The 21,380-nt window shown below is 44.1% G+C and overlaps 1 protein-coding gene across 1 annotated transcript in view; it reads right to left on the reverse strand.

Moving 5' to 3' along the window:
- Nucleotides 1–12,055: 12,055 nt before the first annotated feature.
- The window catches only part of ABTB1 (ankyrin repeat and BTB domain containing 1), a 190,151-nt gene continuing 180,826 nt past the window's right edge, over nucleotides 12,056–21,380 (reverse strand). Inside the window, exon 12 of the mRNA XM_085624404.1 lies at nucleotides 12,056–12,772. Coding sequence (XP_085480530.1) covers nucleotides 12,566–12,772 — 207 coding nt within the window. The 3' untranslated portion in view covers nucleotides 12,056–12,565. The remainder of the gene's footprint in view (nucleotides 12,773–21,380) is intronic.

Here is a 21,380-nt window from a genome sequence, read left to right on the forward strand (position 1 = left end):
TGCCAGTTTAGTAATCCATGGGTTGACCTTGGCAATAACTGTGTGTAAATACCAGAGTTTGTGTTGTGCTGGAAGTTGGACCTGCCCTTCCCAACCTGCCTTTCAAAAGCTGGTAAGGCTGCGGAGCAAGCTAGTCACAAAGCTGCCGAGAGGTGAAATGCAGCCCGCCAGCTACTCCTAGCCTCCCAGACAAAAGCGCCCACCACCCTGGGACCAGGGGGCTCATATTTGCAATGACAACAGCGAACATGTTCCAGAAGGCAGGGAGCGTCTGGCACAAAAAGGTCACACTACATGGGACAACCTGGCAGAACCTAAAACGGATGTCAGGATCATCTGCTAAAGGGAGGTGGGGTAGGAAAAGAGTCAGTCACCTGCGATCATCACCTTTGGCAGGACTGAGGAACATTCAGCCTCATGCGCAAATCCTTCAGATGTCAAGCAATTGACCCTCAGTGGTTCTCAGGGCTTGGTGCATCTATCACAGATCATCGCCCATGAAACGCGGGTGGAGAAGTGTCAGTCGCCTACTGGCGCCCTATCATAACTCAATCTGCCCCAGCCCCACTGCCAAACATGCTGAATATGAAGTATGTGATCATTTACTATCATTGTCCTCGTGGATCTAGTAACTTTGTGTAGATGAATTGTGAAGGCACTTGTTTGAATGGTGTAACCAGGGTATTTCTTCCCCTGCTTTGGTCTGTATGGATTTCAAAAGATTCTTGGTATTTGTACCGCAGGTCTAACTGTATCAAATGTTGTCCTTGTAAAAGGAAAAATGGACCATGAAGTGAGTTCACGGCCACATGTTTCTTCATCCAGTCTTATACAATGTTAGTGAGCTGATTGGCTACAGATCACAGATATTTTAGTGGCTCTGGCTATGCCGCACATAGTCTGTAGGCTTCTTGTGCTTGGCTGTATCGACTGCTTCAACCTTGGCCACAGTTCTATAGGAGTTCCAAAGTGTGTGTTAGAATAAAATTACTTTACAGTAAAAGTTGGTACACTCTTTAGGTGACCTCTTCATCTGTCCAGAAAGTACTCACTTCATGACGCTCCCCATAACTATAAGCATTCAGGATTAATGTATTAGAGAAAAGCCAAGCACCTTCGTTAGCTCCACTCTTTAATGTTTTTAGTGTGCACCAACCAACCTGCTTAAAGAGCCCATCCTATTAATTGTAGAGTCAGCTGCTGCCATGATCAGATCAGTAAAGCCTGGCGCCTTGACAAACACACCCGGCAAAAACTATGCACACTGATGTCATTTCATCCCACTTGTAACCCCGCACCCTCCCCCCAAAAAAGCACTAATGACACCAATTTTCTTAGCATTATTTTGGATTTACCTGCTACTGTTCATACCATCTCCCATGAGTCTCTATGGTGCTGTACTGGGTTGACATTAGAAGTAATGGGCTTTGATAGTTGGCTTCATCCCTGTAGAAGTGAGCTCAAGCCTAGACTCTTCTTTCTTTTCAATCTTCCTCTAAGTCTCTGATTTGCAGATACCTCAAGTCTCCCGCCTCCCCAACTCTTCCTTCTTTTCAGTCATCCTCTAAGTTTCTGAATGACAGGGTCCCCTCAAGGCTCCTGCCTCAGCCCGACCTTTCCTCCTTTTTTTCAGTCTTCCTCTAAGTCTCTGATTGGCCATGTCCCTCATTTCTCCTGATTCAGCCCAACTCTTCCTTCTTTTCAATCTTCTTCTAAGTCTCTGATTGGCAGGGTCCCTCAAAGCTCCCGCCTCAGCCCGACTCTTCCTTCTTTTCAATTTTCCTCTAAGTCTCTGATTGGCAGGGTCCTTCAAGGCTCCCGTCCCAGCCCGACTCTTCCTTCTTTTCAATCTTCATCTATGTCTCTGATTGGCAGGGTCCTTCAAGGCCCCCGCCTCAGCCCGACTCTCCCTTCTTTCAAATCTTCCTCTAAGTCTCTGATTGGCAGGGTCCTTCAAGGCTCCCGCCTCAGCCCGACTCTTCCTTCTTTTCAATCTTCCTCGAAGTCTCTGATTGGCAGGGTCCTTCAAGTCTCCGGCCTCAGCCTGACTCTTCCTTCCTTTAAATCTTCCTCTAAGTCTCTGATTGGCAGTGTCCCTCATTTCTCCCGATTCAGCCCAACTCTTCCTTCTTTTCAATCTTCTTCTAAGTCTCTGATTGGCAGGGTCCCTCAAAGCTCCCACCTCAGCCTGACTCTCTTCTTTTCAATCTTCCTCTCAGTCTCCGATTGGCAGGTCCCTCAAGTTTCCGCCTCAGCCAGATTCTTCCTTCTTTTCAATTTGTCTCCAAGTCTCTGATTGGCAGGGCCTCTCAAGGCTCCCACCTCAATCCGACTCTTCCTTCTTTTCAATCTTCTTCTAAGTCTCTTGCAGGTACTTCAAGTCTCCCGCCTCAGTTAGACTCTTCCTAGTTTACTTGATATCCCTCATGCACAGTTGACTAGATCCTTCTAGCTACCTTTTAGAATTACATTGATTGCACAAATTATTCTGTTTGGGTGAAGACTAACTTAGTTTAAAAACTTCCGTCTACGTAGCAGCAGGATGTGTGAGGTGCAATTGTTTGATACTGAATTTAGACAAGAGAGAGATTCTTGTTGTAGGTGGGGTAAACATACGCCTCGTCCTCTGAAATGTGGTCTCCTATCTTAGGCCAGTACCCACCATCAGTATCTCAGTATGCAACCTCGGGTTCACCTGATATTTAATTCCTGAAACCTAAAAAGGTTTCAGCTGTTTCTTCGAATTAAAACCGATTACGAAGATCTCTCCTTATCTCCCCAAACACTTCCACTTCACGGTGATTCATGCAGTGGTGGGCTCACGGCTTGGTTATTCACTCTAGGATGCACAAACTCAGTCACCTATCTTTTGCTAGGTGTCCCACCACGAGCTCCTGAAATGATCTAAAGAAACAATATCAGTTTCCCATAGGAAAACCAGCCAGGTGTAAAACCTTTTACATTTGCCACACATTTCTGCACAATCAAGACCTAAAATGTATTTGCAAGTCACTCGTCACCTTTATTTCTTACTCTTCCCATCATAAAACAAGCATTCCCAATGCCGGACGGTCTCGCTTGTATGTAAACGTAAAGAGTGGTTTCATAAAAATGACAATAGTCACAGGTCAAGCATGGATACGTCTCCAAGAAGGATGCATTTGAGATTAAAATTCACCTGTGGCTTTTATCACTGCTATTTTCCCAAATTGCAACCTACCTTTACATACAAGTAAGACAGACTGGCACTGTCAATGATTGTTTTCATTATCACTACTTTTAAAACAAGTATGTTTTTGTCAAACTATTTGTATACTATGTCCTGTTGATTATGTGATAACTATATTGTTCTTTAAGAGTGTCTACACCCATGTTGAATGTTTATTCAGGTTAACTTCTTTCTACTGATTAAAAAAAGCTGGGTTGTCCTCATCTCCAACATTGGTTAATGTATTGATCAAATACCTGTAGGCTGGGACACTGAAAATATGTGGCAGTAGAAGACTAAATTATGAGGCAGGATTGACTCAATTATGCGTCAAGAAGACGCAAATTTAGCAGCGTAATACCGGTTTTTTTTTGCAGTGGTTCTTCATTATTTTGTAATATTTGCACATGGTAACACTGTCCAGGCAAACGTTTCACCTTATTAGTATCAGTTTAACACCGAAATAAACAATTGAAAGATGACCAGTGCACCTTTGTGAAGGGCTTTCCACTTCCCTGGAACATCTGCAAATTATGCAGCAGATGATGGACTATGTGGCAAATTTATAATTATGTGGAATACGCCGCAGAATTACACAGTTCCAGAGGCCCTGCCCGTAAGTAACTTTTGACTGTTAATATCAGATTGCAGTCCAGCGTCTCACTTCTCTCCCCTCATCAGTACATAATCACAGACCTCTAACAAGAAATCATCAAGTATATGTAGCCAGTGATCAGATTTACCAAACAGCTGCCCACCTGTCATGTGCCCGAGCTAGGCCCCGTAGGAATTAATACCATTTCCACATGCATGCAGTCCTTTCCTAAAGTTGACTTCTCTTTGCCACATCAACCTTTCGCACACATTTTTGCATTCATGACTCAAACTAGTTTCTTGGAAACGCTGGCCTGGCTGACACGGAACACTTTGTGAGCATATTATCACACTGCCGTGACATTAGGGACATGGTTCTCATGTGTGTGACACAAATGTGTTTATTATTACGTTTATGTGGCGACGCAGCTATTTCTGAAATGCAAAAAATGGCAGGCCGATCACAATCTTGGCCCGAGGCAACAATACCATTTTCTATATATAACATTTTGTTTTGTTGTGACGTAATCAGAGGAGACACTTCTGCTGACTTCAAGGGGTCACTGCAAGCCGAAGCTTTCACCTAGCAGCTGACTGACATCTCCATGAGGGGTGTCCTGTTTGTGACAAAGATGGGGTCTTACACGCATGCCCATCAGGTAATCAGGAGAGGGCTTCTTGGCAAAACATACATCTGCACCCTAGACACATAGGTTAGGATTTCATATTGTAAGAGTGCACTACACAGTTGTACTATTGCATATGTATACAATATACAAGTTGTGTCAACAAAATGGTCGAGCTGTTCATTTTGTTCACCGTTCTGACATTCAGTATAACTGCTGTCTGCTACTGTCTATTAATCATCACAGCCCATATAGTCCATGCAAGAATCACTACGGTTCAATAAATATTAAAAATGCCCCTCTGTGTATTCTTTGTATATTTCTGTGAATGAAAAAGAGCACGAGCGACTGAGCAAAAAGTTGTAAGTCTGTCACCACGGTTCCTGACGGCACAGAGTTGTCATGTTCCGTGGTTGCCAGAACTGTTCGCCCCGGTTTAGGATTGGGGAATAACGGTGGCACTTTGAGCTAGCTGGTCCTAGGAACAACATTTCCTATGGGGGTGCAAGAAATCTTTCTGGCACCATCCTATATTTATGTTGCCCCCAAACGCGCAGTTCTTATTGATAGGTGGGAACTACATGACATGTGAGAGAAGTGTCTGTCTATGCTGAGACAAAGGAAAAATCAAAATGGTGGATTAAAAACCTTAACTTCTGATCAGACCTGTGGAAAGCTGCTCAGTTTTCAGAGGCTCGGTGCTTGGCCACATAATTATGATAATGCTGCAAGTAGTGCAAGACATGTCAGTACAAAGCTGAAGAGCCACGAGTGTGACATGGGCAGACAGAGAAAAGGAGGAGTCTTTCAACACGCATCAGGTCATTCGATGGACTCCAGCTTTCACTCACACTTGGCCGTTCACTCGACCGATGTAGAGAGACAACTCAGTCACTCAAAATGACAAGCACGTTTCCAAAACAAAACATTGCACCTGGAAACGCTAACATAGTAGACTGCTGGACCTAAGCTGAAATGCCTGTGACAGAACTAGAACATTCTATTAGGAGTGACAAGCATAGTAACATGATAACTCTCTCTTTCAACAATCTCTAATAGCATGTCACCTTTACATCTGTCTGCACCCTTCCAAAGGACCAATCAAATCAAAAATCTTTGGCTGGGGTGTCAATGCACCCACAACCTTTATCCATGTTCCAAGGTCGAAATTCAGAAACAGAGCGTTCTTAGTTTCTTTTAGGCCAAAACTATAGGTGATAGCAAACAAAATAATTATGTGGGCTCGTCATACACACACTACACATCTTTCAACACTTCGCTCAACTGTGTAATTTTACACTGCGTCACTTGTGCATCATGGCCACTATTCCCTATTTAACCTACATCATATGCACAGTCATTCTTTAGCATCCAGTTTGATCTTATGCTTTAAATTCCACCAACAACCAGAAATAGACTAGTAATTCTTCTGTAGATATAGACTAGCAAAATTGAAAGATCCGCAGGCTTTCTGGGAGGCTGAACGTGACGGCCTTTCCCAAGATTCCTCCTCCAATATTGTCACCTTCCATATAAGCCCAGAGAAATGTGTACATCACTTTAGCAGGATTTACCATGCCAATGATCCTACTCCGGAGAGACATTTTGATGAGTGTACGTTGCCCCCGACCATCCAATTCTCCCATGATAAGGTTTTCGATGCCACAAATAATAGTCTATCCAAAAACCTCCAGGCCCAGATGGGATTCCGATGGAATACATACAAAGAAAACCGAGGGCTATGGGCTCCTTTGCTCGCCAAAGTCATCAATTCCACCTGCAAGGCAGGGTTTCCATTCTCCTAGCACGCCTCTATTATCGTGACAGTTTTCAAAAAGGGTAACACTCCGGACCCAAAGTGCTATCGTTCAATCTCATTATTGGATTCTACTGTGAAAATAATTGGAAGGATAGCTTTGGACAGGTTGCTCCTATGGTCCACAGAAGAGAATATCCTTTCTCGGGTCCAACACGGCTTCAAAAAAGTCCTTGGAACTATAGAGCAAGGCTTAATTCGACATCTTTTTGCTTCGAAGTATAAATTTGCCAAATCTAGCCCCATTCACCTAGCATTTATGGATCTTTCATGCGCATTCGATTGTGCTAATAGATCCAAGCTTTGGGAGACATCAGTAATTTGAGGAGGGTTTGGTGACATTCGTGCAGTACCTTCACATGGACCGTGCTGCCTCTGTGAGGTATGGGGACGGAGGTGAATGTTCTGCCCCTTTCCCAGTCAAACGTGGGGTACGTCAGGGTTGTGTGATGGAACCTATCCTGTTTTTACTTTATATAAACGGATTGAAAGCAGCTATGATGAATTCAGGGGCCAATGTTCTGATGGTTAAGAAAAAATCCATACCTGAGCTCCTATACGCAGACGATGCTGTGCAGTTAGCCAGGACTACCAATAGTCTTAAGGTATTGATTTCTTCCTTTCTGCTGTTCACGAAGGATTTAGAGCAGGAAACCAATTTAACTGAAACCTCTACTATGGTTTGTGGCCCTAAAAATGCCAAAACTTGCTACATCGGCATTGGGGAAGGGTTATTGAGAGTGACCCAGTTTCGATATCTGGTATGATGTATGATAGCGCTTGTACTTGGACCCCAATAGGAAGAACCGCTTTTTGCATACGATTGGTACAATTTTTATTCTTGCCTCTTCCATTGGTAATGAGCCCATCCTTCCCCTGCTTGAAATATATAGGAGGAAATGTCTCCCTATACTGACTTATCGAGTAGGGGCTTGGGGTTATAGTTATGAAAGTAGCGCCCAATCTGAAGACAATGGGGTGTGCCGTCATCTCCTGGAGGTCCCGTTGTCAACATTGCACTTCGCTATTCATCAGGAACTGGGTATGGAGTATATGGAGGAGCAGATAAATCTTGCTCCCCTGTTGTGGTGGTGCTCTATTTGGTACAAGGAAGCAACTAGCCTGAATAGGGAAATTAACCTGGACTGCCTCTCATGCGACTATGAGAATAGGACACCCTGGCTTAAATACATTCAGGAGACAACTCGGACTCTAGGTTGCCCGTCAATGTATGAGAAATGCTCAGACATTAGTAAAGAGGTCAGAAAATGGGTCAATTAGTGTTTTCTCTCAAATAGAATTGCCGCGACAGTGTGTAAAGAATTACTGAACCCCCCAGTCAGGTATTATGGTCTCATACAAACCACGCTCTGGGTATCACCCTACTTGAGTTTGGTATCAGGTACTTGGTAACGTTCACTATTGTCCCATTTTAGGATAGGCTCAACTAGATGGCTACTTTGTTTTCCACAAGGTCAATTTGCTGCTTCTGATGTTTGCACTTGTCCTCGTGATGAGATGTCACCTCAGGCCCTTCTACATTTTGTCTATTTATCTTACTTTGACTAACCCTTACGTGTTCCCTATTTTAAGGAAGTACACTTTTAACAAGTGTAGAGTGGCACTGCTATATTAGATGCAACTAGGAGGTCTTGATGTTTGTTTGACAGTAGGTTCTTTTCTGAAAAATGCACTTTCTTTGTGCAGTTCACTGATGTTTTAATGCTTGTTTTTAGCCTTTCTTGTAATTTTATTTTTATGTTTTATTTATTCTGTATGTGGGTTTTTATATGTATTTTGTCTCTTTTATGATCAACTCTGAAATTGATTGAATGAAGTTATTGACTAGAAATTCTTATGGAGAAACAGACCAGTAATTCTTTAGTAGAAACAGACCAGCAATTCTTCTGTAGACACAGAGCAGTTATTCTTCTGTAGAAATAGACCAGTAATTATTCTGTAGAAATTGATTGATAACTCTTATGGAGAAACAGACCAGTAATTCAGTAGAAATAGGCCAGTAATTTCATTAGGGTTCCATCTATGGTTGGAATGAGGAAATAAAGTGAGTACACCCCATGTCTCTTGTATTGCTCTGGGACTGGCTCTAAGGCCCCCTATTGAAGCAGAGCTTGACCTTCCTTTTGTATGAGTAGTAAGCGTTCCCTTGACATTGTTTTGCATGGGGTGCGATATTGGGAGGAGAGGAGGTGAGTTTTAGGCAATATCCCCTTTTTACTATTCAAAGGGCACTCAGATCTGAGGTTATCTATTCTCATTGGGTGTGGAAATCCTGAAGCCTTTCCAATACTGGTATTAAGTTTCTTTTTGGGGGGTGGGGGGCGAGGTGGACAAAGTCACTGCTTATTGGAAGTGGTTTCCTTGGTAGTGGTTCCATGACCTCGACCTCTGTTGTTATTGCCTCTGTATTGTCCTTTGTGATAGGACCATCTGGTATTTTGGGGTTGAAAGGTACCGGTCTCTATGGAAGTTGTTCCTTTGGATGTCCCTCTGCACTGACCTTACGAAAGGACCCTTTGTGCTGGTATGTCTGAAGGGCACCCATGGCTTTGGCCATGTCCTTTTTTACCTTTTCTAACATTTTGTCCACTTGAGGGCCCAAGAGGTGTTCCCCCGTTAAAAGGTAGATTGAGGAGATATTGCTAGACGTCAGGTTTAAACCCCATGGCCCTTAACCATGCGTGGCATCTGATTATAATGCTAGTGTGGACTTCCCTAGCACTGGTTTCTGCAGTGTCTAATGCACCGTGGATTGTCGTGTTAGAGATGACCTTGTCTTCCTCAACTAGCTCTGTTCCTTTCTGCTTATACTGATCAGGAATTTGCTGTAAAAAAGAATCCCTGCATCTCGTACAAATGAGCATGATTGTACCTGGACTGGAGCCACACTGAGCTTGCGATTCGAAGGTTGTTTGCCGCCTGTACTGCAAGTCATTTTCCTACAGCATCACGTCTTACTCTCCTTGTGTGTAGGAGGTGCAACATCTGTCCCTTGAGAGTTGGCTCATTTTCTTGATTTATGTACTGCAAGAGAATTTGGGAGGACGGGTCACTTAACATATGTTGGGTCAGTCGGTGAGGGTTTGTATTTTATTCATCAACCCTGAGCATTAAGAACCGTGACTTGACAGGTAGCTTAAATAGGTCAGTAGTGGGCTTGAGCATGCCCTTTAGCATGGGTTAGAATTGGAGGGTTTGCGGCGTTCTTAAGATTGTCTCCACGAGAAAATCAAATCTTCGTCTTCCACTGTATACATATCGACTTTATGATATTCAGCAGCCCTGCTCGGTGGTGTCATCAGGTGGGGAAGGCTTAGCGGGGTATATGTTGGGGTCTGTATCCCCTTGCGTTCAGCCAGTGCATCAAGATCATCCTGTGGATCTGATAAATAAGGATTGTAGTGCGGGTCTATGTTTTCTACCAGTGCTGCGCTTCCCCTTGTGATGAGGTAGTGGGTGACGACTGTGGGTGAACATGAGGGGAGTACTGTAGTGAAGTTAGTTAAGGAGGAGGTGTGGATGGCATTGCTGAAAGAGACATAGTAGTAGGAAGAAGAAGAGGTAGTACTGAAGGAATAGATGGTGGAGTGTCTGATAGAAAATGAATGGGGCGGATGCCCTTGTCCTTATGTTTTTCATGTGGGTGTTTGTGTGGTCGAGGCTCCACAATCTCCTCCTCAAATGTTTTCTTCTTTTGGTTAGGCAATGTATGTGTAGGTGGGACTGGTGGCCTGGTCACCACCCTGCCTGTATCTGGGTCTGTAACTAATGTCTTCTGCCTGGCATCAAGCTGTTCTTGAAGTTTTGTAAGAAAGGGCTCCACAGGCTGTTCTTTGGTATCTGACTCGGCTTTTGCGGCACTAGGTGTCTTCGAAGCTGGTATGGTCTTCGGCGCCGACAAGGTCATTAATGCAGAGAGTGTTTTCGATGCAGACGGCTTTTTCGGAGCTGATGGCATCTTGGAGTCTGATGTTTTTTTTTTTTCCACAGAGTCTGGCTTCAGAGCCGAGGGTGTTTTCGGTACCAACAGCGGCATATGTTCCAAATGGTGATCTGGGTTTTTTGAGCCCTGCATTAGGCTCTGAATGATTCTTTGGCATTGGTGCATCATTTTTCCTCGCAGGCTATAAAACTAGCTTCAAATTCGAAGGAGTCAGTGCCTTAGTCTTTTCGGTTGCCTTGGAGGCTTGTTTGGGCAGAGGGACGATTGTCTGCTCCTTTGCCTTACACCAGACTCCTCCATGGTCCCAGGGCAGTGAGGTTCCGTGACCCTGTGTTTGCGCTTTAACTTTTGCTTGGTATGTGTGCGTGAGGCTTTTGCCACCGTACTCATGTGCCCCATTAAGGTAATATCTTGGACTTCTTCCATTTCTTGGTCAGAGTTGGACTCCTCTTCGCTGCTAGCAAGAAGGATAGGAAGTTTCACTGGGGCACTTTGGGCCTTCGCATCTTTGTCACTGTCATGTTGGGGCTTAGCATCGAGGCCTATTTCTCCTTGGAGTTGCGCTTGTTGACCGCCAAAGATATCACGGGCGTCTTCTGCTCACTGTGCCTGCATGATGGTGCGGGCACACCACCTCTCGCATCATTGTCGCAGTCTTTTTTGGCTGAATGGCCCGGCAGGCTTCACGCAATGTTTCGTCGTGGTCAAGAGACAGACCTAGGTAGCAGACTGGATGGTGACCTGGCCTGGAGTACTTCGGGTGGCACTTGGGGCAGAAGCTGAAAGGTGTTTCTTCCATCACTCCAAATGCGTTGGGTGAGGGAACTTGATGGAGAATTGTTGAACCCGAGGCTGAGCGGGGCCGGGGCCTGGGCGGTGAACATTCGAATTTCAGCAATCCTGTGTGTTTCCGTCCATGGGTGATGTATTGAAGCCACGGAAGGGTCAGCGAAACTACGCTGAACCTTTGATTCTGGAGCTCTGAAGAATATGTCCAAACCCAATGGAGGAGATAAACAATCTAACAAAGGAACTAATGGGCATGTGCAATACAGACTATAGGAGAATCCACTATACACCTTGTGATTCGAAAGCCCTTTCAAACAAAAACAACTTGCAACGTCTGAGCTCAATATTAGATGGCAGGAGTGTGCTAAGCATTTGTATCTACGGCCAACACATGCCACGAATAAGCTGGTTACAAGCCACCATAGGAACATGGCTTGTGTGTCAATGGCTGACATGTTCCAGTTGCATGCCAGTGTGCAGTAGAAGGCAGAGACTTTTGGAGACACAAAGAGACTATCTGCAGAAGAAAAGTCAAACTTGTACTCGTTTTTCAAAATACTCACAATAAAACGATGGTTGTGGTGAGGTTCGGGTTTAGGCCCAGAATCGAAGAGCCGGCGGTGTGAGGATACCCTGAATGGGCACCTTTTGCACTAGTTGCACCACCAACTTCTTAAAACTTCTGATTGTCTTTGGCACTGCCCAGCATACCTGTATTTTTATTTTTCAGTGCTTTACCAGATGTCTTTGGATATGTCAAAATATAGTCTGAAACTAAACTATTAACGCCTTGGCTTTTTCTCCGAGTTTCATCACGGGGTGCACTGACACCCCAAAGACTTGATTGACATATTAGCCCACAGACTGAATATAGTGGGGGGAAAAGTAGACATCCATGTCAATCCCCTTGGAGTAAATCTTCCTAGCAAAATTTCTGACACTAATAAGACTACAAGGCAAACAAACATTCGGTAGTGTAAGTGTTCACGTTTTACATTTGGTGTATTTGTCTGCTCTGTTTCTATATTTTGTACAGAGACCACTTCAATAATAGCAGGTACCATAAAATTGCTTTTGTTTAATTGTCTTTCTGAAGGTCTGGGTGAGTAATCAGCAGATTTACAAAGCATAGTCCATCCATACCACAATGCAGGCCCATGTATCAAATACAGTACTAGAATCCAGTAAACAGACATTCACAGGGCATTAAAAAGTGGCATACTGTGACCTCTTTGCTTCCCAAACAGCTGCTATACACGTTGTACAATCCAGAACTGGTTCTGGCCAGATGTCCATGTGGTAGGTAACAATTCAAACAAGTGCCTTAGATGGATGCTCAGTGCCTTGAAGAGAGAAAATTGTGCAAATTCCAAACACTGTATGACAGCATGTATGTGCAGGAGACCAGGGAGGCGGAGAAGGGAGAGAAAGAAAAAAATAACACAGGAAGAGCAGAATAAAACACAACAGCAAAAGACGACGCAAAGTACAACGCTCATGTTATAGGATGGGCTTATTGCAGCCAGGCGTGAGGCTGCACAGAGCAGGAAGAGCCGTGGATGCCGCCTCTAGCACTCTAGCCCGAGCCCCGCCAGGAGGCTCTCCAGGGCGGCCAGCTTCTGGTTGGCCTCTTCGATGGCGCTGTAGGTCTGCACGTTGCTGGTGATGTGGAAGCGGATGTCATCGATGAGGGGGATTGAATCGGTCTCCTGGCGCTCTGCCACGGCCTCGGCGTCCTCCTTCACAGCCTCAGCAAATTCCTCAGAATCCGCCAGCTTAGAAGACAGAAAGGCGAGAGACATCAATATCCCACCGCCCTGTTTTTATTATTGTTTTTTTTTTTTTTACCAAAAGACGAAATAGTGCGCTTATATATTTGCAGGAAAGAAACGTCCCATTATTAGATCTGCCTGAGATATCGTCTTGAAAATATATTTAAGATGTAATTATATTAATTGCAATTACTGCATAGTCATTCTGATGAATACGTCTAGAGCCACGCCAATGCATGTTAAATCAGATTAATTTACCTATGAATTCATCATAAAAGTGTCTGCATCCAGCCAATAATAGGATCACATGCAATCTGCAATTGGTGATGAGCAGAATAAGTCTGAAATACCAACATCCCCACCCCAAAAATATCAATAACATGAGACCATCTGGAGTAGACACTGGAAGGTCGATATCCAGCCACGCTCTAGCATCAAAGCGTTTCTTATATTGCTAAGTGAAGCTACTCTGGGCTGAGTCTGCTCTCCAACACAAAACAGCTATTAGCAATAAAGGAAGTGCATATTACCCATGCCAAATACATGTAATTCAAGTATGTTTTGGTAAGTGACAACATTTGCATTTTCACAAAAACTAAATTTATTTGTCTTTTTTTAAAATGTGCAAAATCTATGTTCTAGTTTAAAACTAAAAATAATCTACCTTGCAAACATCACACCTAAAATGAGAACGCATGTATTCAGTTTAAAAATACCACCACCATGAGAACAATTAAATCACATCTATTAGACTTCAAGCCTAGAAGGAAAATTGTATTTGCCCTGTAAGTATCGGTTAGTGGTAGGTAGTGCTGTAGATTCACATGCTCTGTATACTCCTGCCATCTAGCGTTGGGTTCAGACATTTGCAAGTTGTTTTTCTTCAAAGAAAGCTCTAGAGTCACAGGATTTGCTGTGGTAATTCCCTTAGAGGACAACTTGCACTCAACATAGACTTCTGTGGAGGAGGGTGGGCATATGTGAATCTACAGCATTACATGCCACTAACAGATGCTTACAGAGTAATATTCCCTTCATAGCATATGCACCTGTAGATACATATACTCTGCATAGACTGTAAGGCAGTACCCTATGCAAGTGGTGTATAGCATGTGGATTACATAAATATCTAAAACAAAGTTCAGAAGACTGTCTGGTCAACCATATCCTGCTAACGGGTTATGATGTCCACATAGTAGTGGTTAGTAAATGTGTATGTTCTCAACTCAGTGGCAGGTTTGCAGATGTCAGCTAGCGGGGTGTCACCCAAGAAAGCCATGGTTGGCCTCTTTGTTTGGGTGGAGGCGTGCCCTGCGTGGGACAGGTAGGACTCTTTAGCTTTGTGAGAACAGTTTTGAATGCACTTGACTAGTCCTCTAGCTATACCTGCTTTAGAGGTAGGATGACCTTTGCAAGGCTGTGCAAAGGCTACAAAGAGCTCGTTAAACTTGCCAAAAGGCATAGTTCTAGTGATGTACTGCATACAAGCTCTTTTGACATCTAAAGTGTGTAAAGCTCTCTCCACTACTGAATCACGCTGCAGAAAGAAGAATAGGAGATCTATGGAGTGATTAAGGTGAAGGGACGATTCTACCCTTGGAAGAAACTTGGGATTGGTTCTGAGAACAACCCTATCATTGTGAACCTGGCTAAAAGGTTCCTATAAAAAAAGAGCTTGCAGCTCGCTAATGCATCTGAGGAAAGTAATGGCCACCAGGAAAGACACCTTCCAGGAAAGGAACTGAAGGGTGCAAGAGTAAAAAGGTTTAAAGGGTGTCTCCATGAGCCTCATGAGGACTATACTCAGATCCAACATGGGACGGCAGGTATCCTGGGTGGTATGACCTTCTTAAGGCCCTTCATGAAAACCTTAACTACCGAGATCCTAAAGAGGGAACAATGTTCCCTGTTTTGCACATAGGCTACAATGGCACCTAGGTGTAGAAGTATTGATGTGTAGGCAAGATTAGTCTTCCACAGATGTAAATGATAGCAGATGTGCTGGACGCTAAGCTGGAGGGGTCCAGGCATTTGGAAGTCTAGTCGTGTACAAACCTCTTGCACTTTGCAGCATAGCAGGCCCAAGAAGTGGCCGTACGCAGTGTCCAAAGAAAGGCCAGGCATTATTGGGGAAGGTTCAGGTAGCCAATTCTAAGACCTCAGGTGCCAGATCGCTAGGGTGAGCTGTGTGCGGTCAAGGGCTTTTATCAGATTTTGCCAGACTAATCATCTATGTGGGTACTGGGAGGCAAAGTTTGGGCATTTTGCCTTCTAGGGCTGGTGAACAGGTCCATTTGCAAGGTGTCCAAAAGCTGGAAGTATCTGTGTAGGACTTGCGTGTGGAGTTCCCAATCGTTAATGTGGTCTGCTGAGCAGGTCTGCAAAGTCGTTGTCCAACCCTAGAAGAGGTCTGCTAAGAGTTGTATGTCGAGGAGGATCGCCTAATGCCAAATCCCCAGCACTAGTGTTGGCGGCAGGGAGTGTGCCTCCATGTTTATGCATGGTGGTCATATTTGTCTTGACGACCACTACCATGCCCCAAATGATCTGAAAGAAGGTTTCGAGAGCTAGTTGTATGACCAGCAGCTCCAGTTAATTAATTTGGCAGTCCTCATTTTGAAGAGTGGACATTTCCTGTACAGTCATGTTGGTGAGATGTGCATCCAGACTTTGATAGGGGCGTCTATGGTAAAGGTCACCTACAGAATGGGGTCTGATAAAGACCTGCCCTCCAATAGTTGCTGTTGTTCCACCAATGCAGAGTGCATTGAGCGCTAGCCTTTACCAACACTGGACTTGCCCAATGACCCTCTGCCTGTGTCCACTGCAAAGCACTCTTGTAGAGTTCAGAGGCGCAACTAGAGGCACATTTCGGGGCGGGGGGGGTTAATTCTTCCACCAATAGGCAGAGTGGCGATGCAAGGGCTCTTAGAAGATTAAAGAGCAATATTTCTCAAGGAATTTGGCTTAAATATAACATGAAAATGACACATTCCTCAAAGATCTTTAAAAACACAATACACAATGATCAAATATTGGAAGCTATTAAACAGCATGTATACTTGCCCATACAGTTTCTAGCCATCTACAAAGTTTATAACAGAGCAACTTTGCCAGTTTAATTTAGTTTTAACTGGGACAACAATACAAAACGATGATACAAGTCTTTGGCCTAAAAGGGTAAGTTGCCAAGAGTTATTTAAAAGGGCTAACAATGCAGAAGCAAATCTGCAGATGAAATACAGCTATTTTGTCCTAGTTAGTCTAGAGACTTGCCACTATACACTACCCTATACATGTGTATGTGGGTTGTATATGTAGCCGTTCTAGGCACTCTATACATGTGTATGTGGGTTGTATATGTAGCCGTTCTAGGCACTCTATACATGTGTGTGTGGGTTGTATGTGTAGCTGTTAAAGGCATGCCAGAGCTTGCTAGCGCCACGCCAGTGACTCAAATCATAATGGAAGCACCACATCTAACTAGACGCTGCGAGAACCAGAGATGTACGCTCTCGGTCTTCGGCTTTACTTGTAGATGAAAGTGGGTCACATTTAATTGGGTCATATTTTATTTTAACTTACTTGGAAGGTACTTTGAATCCTATTAAGGGTGAAATGTGTAATACTTGCACTGCAGCATGAACCATCACAAACCCCTCAGAAAATAATGAGGATGTTGGGTGCTGGGAAAGACCTCTGGTTTGCGGATATTCATCTCAATCTGAAAAGGAAGACCTCTGCATTCATGAGAAATGTGGGTCAGCTCCATAGGGCCAGCAGCCACGTCTGATGCCGCAAAATCCCGCTTACACTGCGGTCTCAAAAGGAGATTAGAGAGAGGAATAGCATGTTCATCTGCAAAAGCATCTCTGCTATTGAACGCTCCCCCGGCTTGCATTTGTTGGCTTCTACCTTCTCCCAAGCAAGAATTTGAGTGAATATAAAGATAAGCCTTTGTGAAATGGTCCTGCTTGATTAAAGCATGCAGTGGCTAGAATCCAGAGGTGTCCAAGACACAGTGTGCTGCAGCCTCATGGCCATTTTAAAATACTACTATATTGAAAACGTGCAAATATGTACCTTGATGGCACCAAATACTATCTATGCCTTTGCTGGAAAACAGCTAGATCTCCCTTGTAGCAAAGTTCAAAAAACTGAATTGGGATATTTCTTAAATCATTCTATACGTTTGGTGAAGTTTAAGCTGCATGAAGTGGAGGGCTTTTGGAAAAAACACATCAGAGCCAGGTCTGACCCTCTTCTAAGCTTCCCGAAGAGCCAGGAATTTGTCCGCTCTCAGTGGACCGAATTACTCTCTGCTGAGACAGGACAGATGCAACCATTTTTAGAGGTCAACTCCACCTTTCAAGCAAGGGCCCTCACTACGAATTGAGTGGAGCAGAACCTCCGTATGTAACATCACAAATATCCTGGGGTTCTGCATCCAGTTCTCCCAGGTGCAGGAACACCAGCCCTGATTTTACTGGCCAGTGACACAGTTCAGTAAAATCGCTTTAGACTTTGTCTGCATTAGCTGCCAGGCATTGTTCTCCAGCCCTGTCGGACCCCTTCTCTGGCAAGGGGAAGTATGCAAGGACACCACTTCTTCCCTTCCCACTATTCACAGAAGCCACTTCTCCCATTTACTACCTGCTCAAATGGGCAAATAGGAGTGTTAAACCCCAAGGAATTGGGTATTGCATGCTGTTTTATACTCAGTAAAACCTGGTTCAAAGTTATTCCTCAGTTCAGGGGTTTTAATTTGCAATCACACGGTACTAGGCAGTTAGCATCCCTCTAGGGTAATGCAACTAAACTCTGAGACCTCAGGTGCCAGATTGCTAGATTCAGCTGGCTGCGATTTGGATTTCTGAGCTGACCTTGATGCTGAGTGAGGAGATCTGCTCTCAGCAGTAGCTTCTCCTGAGGATGCACCAATACTTCTAGCATCAGGGAATACAAAGGCTGTCTTGCAGAAGTTGATGCCATGAGGATGAGGTTCATCAATACTTCCCTCATTCTCATTGCACGGTATGCACTACGATGCAGCAGAGAAAAATCATAGGCAAATATTCCTCATCAGTTAATTCTCAGTTCATTGCCCATGGATTTTGGGTACCTGGAGATGAAGCATAGGCATTCTGCCCGGTGGCGACAGATTGACTGTGGCCCAGTTGTTCAAGTGCTTGAGGATTCATCTCCTATTCGTGGGCTTGATGCGTCTTGCTTAACACGTCTGTAAAAGTGTTGTCCACCACTGCCAGGTGCTCTGCTAGAAGGAATATCTTCTCTGAATGTCCCAATGCCAATGTTTTGTGCCAGTGCTGATAGCTGGGAGGAGTGAGTCTACCTCTTGCTTTTGATGTAATACATCACTATCTTGTTGGCTGTCCTCATGAGAACTGTTATGATGTGACTACGTGAGTAAAACGCTGAGTGACAATTATATTGTAGTGAGCTACAAAAAATGGAACCTTCAAAGCTAGTACGTCAAAAAACAATCTGAGGTGAAGTCTTCCTGGTGCATTGTTGGCCGAAAAAGGGGCCACAGGACCTCTTGTGACCAAAGGTTCTTCAAACAAAAAAAACTTGCACACATTCACACCCACCACTAGATAGCAGGAGTATGCAAAGCATGTGCATCTGCAGCTACAAACATTTTGTGTCAGGGACGAGTCTCATTTTCTACTAACAGCAGCAAAAATAAATAAAGAGAATACCTCATTTCCCACAAAAACAAAGAGTTTAAAAACAGTCACAATGTGTGACCTACAATACAGTCTCTTGGTCATCCTATGAAAAAGCTCCATCCTTAGGCATTACTCTCTTTCTTTGTTACTGATGACAAGATATAGGCTTTCATTTTGTTTCCTTATAATGTTGTATGGAAGTGGCTGACAATATAGTGCTTTGTTTTCATGCAATCCTTGGGGGCCCTTCTTCGAAGCCTACACCACCCATACCCTGCCAGCACTGCCAATGACAGTACCAAAATAACACCTAACCATCGCACTCTACAAGTGTGACAGTTCAGACTATTCCAGGCCACACAAAAATATAATACTAGCATGAGAGGCTGGTATTATTCATTTTCAGTGTATGCGGACTTAATAAACACAGCTGTACCCTACCATGGGATTTCATCGGTACAGGCTCGCCTTCATGCAATACGACATGCACACTGCAGTTCTTGCGGTCCTTGGAGTTGGGGGTTAACTGCTGCACTAAACTGGCTCCCGCATTGAATCCGAGCCGGAGCAGTGGAGGCTCAGGCTTCTCCCTATTCAGAGGAGTGCGTAGCAGCATGCAGAAAGGCAGTGGTGGCTAGGAGAGACTGGCGGCCGAGCGCCACCGCTGTGGATAGCCACCATTAGGGAGGTAAGTCCTACTCTGTGGCACCGGCAAACTGTGTGTAAAAATCTCTAGTTCAGATGAAAAGAGTGTCCCCAAAATTCAGTGAACAAATGACTCACTGAATTTAAGGCAGTCATTTATTAAAGAAATACACTATTTGTCTAAGCAAGTGTATTTTGTATGTGTGCGAGTATTACCAAATCAGAGGAATATGAATAGAAAGAGGAAATGTATTGGTGACATCCCCATGGCTCAGCAGATTGACAATGGGTTCTGAGAATTACATACTAAGTGAAGCAGGGTACATTCCATACTAAGAAGATGAATCGGAAGGAAGGACTCAGGTTAGTATGTGTGTGTGGGTGTGTATATATATATATATATATATGTATATATATTCACTGAAAAAACCATAGGTTTCACACACGTTATAGTTAGGAATTAGCATTTAAAAAACCTTGCAAATTCACTTAAAAAACCATAGGTTTCACACATGTTATAGTTAGCTGGGCATTTCCCTCGTAAAAAACCAATGAAATTCCCCGTTATAGTTAGTGCAGGCACCTATAACTCACGCGACCGCAATCCGCTGCTGATGACGTCAGATATTACATCACTGTATTTAGACACTTATTTACCCATGTCTTCTTCCATTCATCTTTAGCTATACATATATTTCATTTTTTTTTCTTTCAGAAAGACACATATGTCATCAGTGATGTAATATCTGACGTCATCAGCAGCGGATTGCGGTCGCGTGAGTTATAGTTGCCTGCACTAACTATAACGGGGAATTTCATTGGTTTTTTACGAGGGAAATGCCCAGCTAACTATAACATGTGTGAAACCTATGGTTTTTTAAGTGAATTTGCAAGGTTTTTTAAATGCTAATTCCTAACTATAACGTGTGTGAAACCTATGGTTTTTTCAGTGAATTTGTACGTTTTTTTAAATGCTAAGTTATGTATTTATTAATATATTTTTTTAAACAAAACTTTTTCTCGGCGCGCGCACGGTGCGCCTCGCCCGCACCGCGCGCGGTGGGCACACGGTGCGCTACACGCACCGTGCGCCCACTTTATGCAGTTCGTGCCGGGATCTCGGTGCGCTTTGCGCACCTCGCGCCCACTTTTCGCAGTTAGTGCCGTGCACGCGCGGTGGGCACGGAGCGCTTCGCCCCCAAGGGCCAAATACATTTTTTTTTTATTTTGAAAAATCATGGAGTGCGCGCACGTTGCTCGAACTTCGCAGAATTTTTTCTGTTTGGGTGGTGCGCGCAAGGTGCGCGCACTCAGCGATTTTTCGAAAAAATTTTTTACAAAATTTTGCCCTTGGGGGTCCTTCTGGGACCCCCTGACCACGGCTAGGGGGTCAGGAACAGTCCACCCTGCCCCCTTTTCACGTTCTCCACATTTGTTTTTCACTCCCTCAGAGTGCGAGAGACAAAATGGCGGCCGACACTTCCTGGTTTCGACCGATTCGAATGTTTACTAAGATCTAACAACCAATCAGAATTGCGCTCGCGCACGGCAAGGTGCGCGCACCCAGCGCTCACGCTGCGCGCGTACAGATATATATATATTGATTTAAATGCTATTTTCTCTGGAAATACTGAGCAGATTTACACCAAACCTGCAAAAGGCACTTCATGGACCTTATGGCTACCTCTCTGCCAAATTTCACGTAATTCTGTTCAGCCGTTCGGGCTGTAGCTGCGACTAAAGTCCCTATGGAAAAATCCATGAGGAAAACGCGTTTTGGGACCCCCCTTTTTCTCGGCCCCCGCTTGACTAATCACCCCGAGACTTTCAGGGTAGGAGCGGAGCGCCCCATTAGTTTTGAAAATTTTGCGAGGATTCGTCAATCGGCGCCAAAGTTATTCAAAATAGAATTTTGAGATTTCCTATGGAAACTCGGTCCTAACTATAACTATCTACTGGCGACCGCCAGTAGATAATATATATATATATATATATGTATATATATATATATATAGATATTCAACAGTCCTGGATCACTTTGCAACGCTATACAAATTACTCAGGTACAGATCACAAAGTGCGCCGTAAAGAGTTTTCGTGCTTGATTTATTCCTCCATTGTCAGCATGACGCGTTTCGGCTGTGAACACACAGCCTTGATCACATGACCCCCCGGTGAAACACATGGTTTATATATAGTGACAGATTGGATATTCAAAGTTACGTTACGTGACGGTTGAGGCAAGGAGCTAAACAAAATACTCACAATTTATA

The sequence above is a fragment of the Triturus cristatus genome, chromosome 9, assembly GCF_964204655.1.
Source record: "Triturus cristatus chromosome 9, aTriCri1.1, whole genome shotgun sequence".
In the NCBI taxonomy this organism is placed as follows: Eukaryota; Metazoa; Chordata; class Amphibia; order Caudata; family Salamandridae; genus Triturus; species Triturus cristatus.